Below are 7719 nucleotides of genomic sequence, written 5' to 3' on the forward strand. Positions count from 1 at the left end.
ACAGAGTACCTGTCATCCCTGACACCAAGTTAACACTGCTATGTTTACTATGGTAGAAAGAAGTCTAAAACAGAGCAAGTATTAAAATGAAAGATGAAAACCAGCAGGTTATTGAGATCTCGGCATACATGCAAGACATTCCTCCTCTAACTACTTGAAATACCGTACACACACACATGCAGCTTTCTATATATCTTTTCGAAACATAACTGAGGTTGTGTTTCAGATATTCACACAGATCTAGTTCCTTCATAATGTGGTTGTAGCTAGCAGAAATAATACTAGAAATCTTGCCTGGCGTGCATTTCCATTCTCTATACTGGTCTCAGTTTGAAAGGAAAACATATATAGCAATAGTGTTTTATTTTTTTTTATTATTATTATGTTAGCTACAAACACGTTATTGGTCCATTCAGAAATGTACTTGATGTGACATACAGTAGTTTCTGATCTGATTTTGCTCACTATTTTGACATGTTCTCCCCTCATTTTCCTGAATGTGGGATCTGTGTGTATTTCCTGTAGTATTTTAACGGTTTAACAAAAGTAGCACCTTTTTTCATTTATGTATATTTGTCTTTGGCTTCCCTGAGATTCTAGATGTATTAACATCCTGCTTGTGGCAAATTGGCTTCGAGGATGGAGCAAAGTGCCTGTGCCTACTGACTCTGAAGTAATTGGAAAGCTGAAAATGTCTAGTTTACAAAGTACACTGTAGGCTAAACTAAGGGGAATAAATATAGACACAGTTACCCAGGGTTCATACTTCAATAGAAACTTGAATATGAGTATGGGGCACTGCAGCTTTAAATTGGACTGTTTATAAGTCTGTGCATTCCTGTAATGCATACTGTAAACAAAACTTCAATGCATAGAAAGGACTCTTCTGATTCTTGACTCAGGTTACCTATGTGAGGAACACTTCTTCTGAGCAGGAAGAGGTGGTAGAAGCTTTAAGAGAAGAGATCAGGATGATGGGCCATCTGAACCACCCTAACATCATTCGAATGTTGGGGGCAACGTGTGAAAAGAACAATTATAATCTCTTTGTGGAGTGGATGGCAGGTGAGCCGACACATTACAGAACAAAGCGTGCAGACTCTGCAGGATAGTTTTGGGTAACGGAATAGTTAAAGCTTACCTAATAGCCGAGAAATACACCAGATCATTGTATCCACACAGCTCTTTGAAAAGAAGCAGCTGCACTGTAATTACTGCTTGCTAAATCCCTTTTAAATTGGAGTTTATTGGACATTATTAAAAACAAGTCTGTTTTATGTTATGGGAAATATGTTTGTAAAAGTGAAGGCTTTTGAAGCAGATTTAAAAAAAAAAAAAAAAAAAAAAAAAAAAAATGTGTTAAATGGCTGTCCTATTGGAAAGTTGCATGAAGGCATGAACCATGTGCAATACTGTCCTTTACCTTTGGTACACATGCTGTAGCCTGGATTTGTGGTCTTAGTCATGTCTTCAAGCATAGAAATCTCAGAGAAACAAATATAAAATGCTGTAGTAGGAACTATGTACTGCTCTTAAAGTCATAATAATAATTTATAAAGTGCTCATTAACAGTAACCTAGGTTGTTTATTCTGTTAATATTGGCATGTGTCTTACTTTAACTTTGCTTTGTTATTTAATAAAAACCACCTATGACTTTAATTTGTTCCTTGTTTTTATTGGTTAAAGCTGAAATGTTGCGCTGACAGCTGTAGGAGGTTACAGGCTCTTGCAGAAACAGCATCTGAGGAGCAGTGTGGCTCAAGAAACGACTCATTAAAAGTGGAGGATTACTTTCTTTCCTTTTTATTTTCTTTCAGGTGGATCAGTTTCTCATTTACTGAACAAGTACGGAGCCTTCAAGGAAGTGGTTATCATAAACTACACACAGCAGCTGCTGCGTGGCCTCTCTTATCTCCATGAGAACCAGATTATCCACCGAGACATCAAAGGTGTGAAAGGCTAGTTCAGAAGGCAAATTGATGGAGCAGGACTGTTTCCTACAGAGAATAGCGGCATTGTGCTGCTGCCAGAGCCTAGCGAGGTCTTGGTCTCGCGGTGACCCTTCAGCCCTGAAGCCTTGAACTGAGTACAAGCCATATCGAATGACATGCTTGCAGCGTTTAGGAGCGCATGCTTCCCTGCAGTTGTCAGGGGAATGGGGGGGGGGGTCTCATTGGAATGTGCGTGTGGTGTTTGGGGGAATATGGAGGTAGTAACTAGGGAAATGGATTTTCTTCTCCTGCTGTTGCCTCTTTGGTAACCACCAGCACTTTTTGTTGTGTTTATTGTAGGTGCCAATCTGCTAATTGACAGCACAGGGCAGAGACTGAGAATAGCGGACTTTGGAGCTGCTGCCAGGTTGGCATCAAAGGGCACTGGTGCTGGTGAGTTTCAGGGACAGCTTCTGGGAACCATCGCGTTCATGGCTCCAGAGGTAAGACTGCGTGTGTGTTTTTGTCATCTGAAGCTTAATTGCTGATCAAGTTGGGCTGCTTTATAAAGACAGGTCCTTGGAGTTACTCAAAGTAAAATAGAAAAGGGAAGGCAGCTGAATGCTGACATTCTGGAAATCCATCGTTCGAGTACTGAGCATTTCAACTTTTAGAAAAGGCATGCAGTGTAGGATTGTGTGTCTTGCTTACATGCAGCATGGTAATAAGCCAGTTAGATTTTGTCTGATGCTGTTTACAAGTTAATAGCTCAAAAAAAGATTAGAGAAATCCAGCCAATGGTATGTAAGCATTCCGAGTTGACTGCTTAAGAACCAGCTCAAGTGGATTTAGAGTTCTCAGTAACTCTGAACAAAAGACACTAGAAATCGCTTTGAGGCCCCAACAATGAACGGGCTCCTAATCCCTTGTTATGATTGTAGTCCAAAACATGTTTAATTAGGCGAGAAATAAGTTGTCTGGTTCTTCAGTAATACTACAGTTCATTATATTTGTCCTTTATCATAAGCACCAATTTTAATCCAGTGTAAAAACACACAAAAAAATATTCCTTTGTACTTTTTTATTGGGCTTTAATCATAAAAATAGATTTCTGCCAGTGAGTGTTACACAGCTAGAGGCTGTACAAAAAAGATTCCTTCAGTTACCTGTTACTGTAGCTTTTGTTAGGCATTATTAAATAAAATAAAATTATAATAATAATGATGTTTCACTGACAGTGAAGATCGTAGCCTTAATACAAGTTATGCTTCTAAACCTAAAAAAGTAATAAGATGAAAGCAGTAGTGTTAAATTATGCACCATATAGGAGGCTGTGTGGTCCAGTGGTTAAAGAAAAGGGCTTGTAACCAGGAGGTTCCCAGTTCAAATTCCAGCTCACTCACTCACTCATTTTGTGACCCAGAGCAAGTCACTTAATCTCCTTGTGCTCTTTCTTTTGGGTGAGACATTGTTGTAAGCGACTCTGCAGATTATACATAGTTCACACACCCTAGAATCGGTGCCTTGGATAAAGGTGTCTGCTAAATAATAATAATAATAATAATAATAATAATACTGCAGAGTATCATGCCATAGCCCATGTACGTTTTGATTGGATCCAGACATACAGCTTGTTAATTAAACACGGATAAAAAAAGGAGCTACGTGTTTTAATCCTAAAATTATCTAGTGGCTTGCCAAAATTTTCTTCCACTCTTTGCAGTGCCTTTTCTATTTTTTCTTCATGTGTCTGGCAAGTTGTAGATATGTTTTACTTGCTAGAATCCACCTGCGTACAAAGCTGTTTTTGTTTATACTGGTTACATGCGCGTCACGAGGAACGTTCTTGTGGTGCAAAATGAACGAGAGAGAGAGAGCAGGGTACAGTGCTAAGTAGGGCCCAGTTTAAGAGTCTCTTTTGAAACATGTTGCAAAACAACAGTTAAGTGCTTGGAGTGGCTTGCTTGTCTGACATTGCAATCTTTGTGTCAGGTTCTGAGAGGCCTGCAGTATGGCAGGAGCTGTGATGTGTGGAGTGTGGGCTGTGCTGTTATAGAGATGTCCTGTGCTAAGCCACCGTGGAATGCAGAGAAGCACTCCAATCACCTTGCATTGATATTTAAGGTATGTCACCTTCTGTTTTATGTATTTCAGGTTCTGTTTTATAAATTGTTGCGGTTTTTGTTTTTGAACTCTGTTTTGGAGTCTGATGGTTTTTTTCTTTTTCTTTTAAACCTCAGATTGCAAGTGCCACAAGTGCTCCTACAATCCCAGCCCACCTGTCTCCAGGTCTTAGAGACGTGGTTCTGCGATGTCTGGAACTTCAGCCACTGGACAGGCCTCCGGCGCGAGAGCTCCTAAAACACCCGATTATCCGGACAGCGTGGTAGAGGCGATACCACAAGAGTGGAAACTAGTCGTGAAAGATACTACTGAACACAGGAAAACAAATTCACAGAACAGCGGTGCTGCAGCAGCCTTTAAACAAACCCTGAAAATGAGGTCTGTGAAAGGCTGCTGCTTTATTATGTGACTGGTGCATACAGAGCTGTACCTTACCACAATATGCAAGTTAGTTAAAGGTTTAGCTTCTAAATTGTGCCTTGAGAAAGTTTGGCCTTTAGTGACCATAAGAGCATCTTCTCTTTTTGCTTTGTTTTTTAATGAAATAAAGCAATCTGTAGAGTCTTAGGGCAGTTCAGTGATGAACATTTTCCTGTTGGTGCACTCTTTCTGCAATATTAGCAGCTGGGGGGCTCAAAATGCATCATGTTTTTAATCCACAGCTAGATGTCACAGAATTCTTCATGTGTTTCACATTGAGAGTATATTACTGCTCCAAATTTTAGTTTTTAACTATTTTATTTTGTTAAGCGGGTTAGAGTAAGTCGTTGTCAATGGTTTTAATATTTCTGTTACTTCAGTAAACACCGTCAGTAAAAGTCTCCTTTTTTTTTTGATCAGTGGTTTTGTGTAAACCACATGTTTTGGCTGAAATGCATAATGTTGCAGCTGGTTTGTGCATTTTACTGTCAGACCATGTAATCTGGTTTTTGTATTTTGAAAGATAAGACATACATTTAACATTGTTCAGGAAAAGGAGATCTTCTAAAAATAAATACATAAATAAAAATATTAAATAGGCGCAAGCAAATTGATGCCGATGTGAAAGCTTATGCAGATGCAATGAAAGAATTGTTATTTTTCAGTCTAGAAAGTGTATTTTTTTTACAATAAAAATAAATGCTTATGAGTATTATGAAAAATCTGTTAATGTCAAAGATACCTTTGAACCTATGAGACCTTTCTTCAAATAAAATGATGGGTTCTTGTTTTAGGATTCCAAAAGCCATGGTGATCACCCTGCTGTTTTTATAAAATGTCACTTACATTTGAGCCTTGTTGAGTCAATACATTTTTTGATGCCATTGTTAGTTCACAAATCTTTAAAAGCAGTATTGTTGCATTTCTTGAAAGAACCAGATTTGATGCTCTTCCTGCTGGTCATATGTAGCTGGCATTTTCCTTTTCTGCTGTACTGTGTTTGCCAGACTGATCACTTCGATAGAGAATATACAGTATTTTATTAGTCCTCTGTACAGCTATTCACAATAGGTTCTGAATGCTACCAGGATGTGGCATATACTGTTTTTTTTTGTTTGTTTTTCTTTCTATTTGTGTTAATTACCTGCAGTATCAAAGGAAAGTGACAGACTTTGATTTTATTCAGCTTTATGGCAGGCTGTTAGGGTTTAGAGCATGTACCTAGTTAATATAATCGTTTCAACTTTAGCTCTTCAAGTGGTGATGTTCTGATTGTAACCAGTTGAGAAAATGAAATGCTCTAAAATGATGCTTGAACTGTTAAATGTTCAAAAACACAAATAACACGAGTGTATGATATCATCCACTCCGTGTTTCCAACCGCTGTATGCTGAGAAAAGAGACGGCAATAGTATGTACTTTTGTCATTTTAAAAAACAAAAGTCACAAGTACTTTTTTTTATAAACAATTGAAAGCTTTTATGCAAATGTATATTTCTTTATGCAGAGTACAAGCTTGACAAAGCTTGAAGAGTTAATGTAAATCAATGTGAAGTTTGGTAGCTAAATTTATTGTACTTGACTCCTGTACTTTTTTTTTTACCACTTTTTCAAGATTCTTGAAAGATGGTTGTTGTAATTTTTTTTTATTTGTATTTTATTTTCCAAGTTTTTATTTTGTCTAAGCTTTAAATGATACACCCTTGCCATTTTATATAATGAAAACAAAACAAATTCTGGCAGATTCTTAAAACTGGTGAATCTCAGCTAATCAATATTACTTCATCAATCTCTGTATCTGTAATGTTAAAATTCCTAATGCCTGTGGCTTCTCCTGACACTGGGAGTTTGTTAGTATTTCTCAGCTTGCTGGTAATTGTGGTATATTTTTTATTTTTTTTTAATGGATGTGATGTAATCTTATTCTTTGGATCAGAGCTGGACTGAGATTGTAATGTAATTATTTTGTGCTGTTCTTATGTTACCTGGTGGTACTTTTTTATTTGTAAATAACGTCTACTGCTGTTTATTCCAGTTTCTACTACCTCAGGTGTCCTATAGATTTTCCTCTACCAAAGTTCACTTTCACTATATATATATATATATATATATATATATATATATATATATATATATGTGTGTGTGTGTGTGTGTGACTGTTATTCTTAAGACTTCCAGGGCTTAAGGGCTAACTTCTATTAGCACCTTACTGTGCAAGAAAATTGTTACTGAAAACTCTGGGTTAAGAAAAGAAATTGGCTAAATGTATTCTTTGTAATTTTTAAATATATCAAGATATTTTAATTATTAAAGTTTTTACCCCTTTTGACGCATTTTATAGTGTAATTTGCAATTATTTTGGTGTTTTGTCTTTATAGTAAATAAATAAAAGATTTTGAACAAATATTTTGGCATTTCTTTTACATTGTTCTAACAGCATTGTATATTAGGGGTATTAATAGATTCAGGTTTAAACATTATCCAGTTGTTAAATGTGAATTGTTCTTCAATGTAACTATTAGTCAAGAAATACACATGTCAGATATAAATTATACATATGATGTTTCATGGCTATAAAGGTTTAAATGTACAATGTAAGGTTTATATTTTCATATTCAACATTAATTCAGAGGTGTGTTTAGTTACATTAATGTTTGAATTTGTTTTATTTACTTTAAAGGTTGGAGAAACTAAACAAAACCACCCCAATTATGTATCTTATATTTACATTTAAACTCCTGTTCCTGTTCCCCTCTGTCCCACGTCTGTTTTAGTTTCTAACCTCCTGTTCCTGTTCCCCTCTGTCCCACGTCTGTTTTAGTTTCTAACCTGTTCCTGTTCTCCTCTGTCCCACGTCTGTTTTAGTTTCTAACCTCCTGTTCCTGTTCCCCTCTGTCCCATGTCTGTTTTAGTTTCTAACCTCCTGTTCCTGTTCCTCACTGTCCACTTCCGTTGTTCCTGTTCCCCTCTGTCCCACGTCTGTTTTAGTTTCTAATCTGTTCCTGTTCCTCACTGTCCACTTCTGTTTTAGTTTCTAACCTCCTGCTCCTGATTCTCTCTCTGCTCACTTCTGTTTAGTTTCTAACCTTTTATTCCTGTTTCTTTCTGTCCCACTTCTGTTTTAGTTTGAAATCTCTGCTACATCACTCCAGGTCACCTGTGCTGCTTCACACTATTGCAATTTAACCATTGCTGCACCTTGGATTTTTACCACTTTCTTTTACATATCACTTTAATGATTTA

General features: G+C 36.9%; 1 protein-coding gene across 4 annotated transcripts in view; it reads left to right on the forward strand.

Annotated features, from left to right (window-relative positions):
- LOC121316750 (mitogen-activated protein kinase kinase kinase 1-like) overlaps window positions 1-6727 on the forward strand; it is a 45674-nt gene extending 38947 nt beyond the window's left edge. For all 4 annotated transcript variants that reach the window (XM_041251896.1, XM_041251903.1, XM_041251921.1 and 1 more), the window contains exons 16-20: window positions 903-1065; window positions 1819-1950; window positions 2293-2435; window positions 3925-4056; window positions 4173-6727. In XM_041251896.1, coding sequence (XP_041107830.1) covers window positions 903-1065; window positions 1819-1950; window positions 2293-2435; window positions 3925-4056; window positions 4173-4322 — 720 coding nt within the window. In that variant the 3' untranslated portion in view covers window positions 4323-6727. The remainder of the gene's footprint in view (window positions 1-902; window positions 1066-1818; window positions 1951-2292; window positions 2436-3924; window positions 4057-4172) is intronic.
- Window positions 6728-7719: the final 992 nt, after the last annotated feature.

Source organism: Polyodon spathula, chromosome 1, assembly GCF_017654505.1.
Source record: "Polyodon spathula isolate WHYD16114869_AA chromosome 1, ASM1765450v1, whole genome shotgun sequence".
NCBI classification, from domain to species: Eukaryota; Metazoa; Chordata; class Actinopteri; order Acipenseriformes; family Polyodontidae; genus Polyodon; species Polyodon spathula.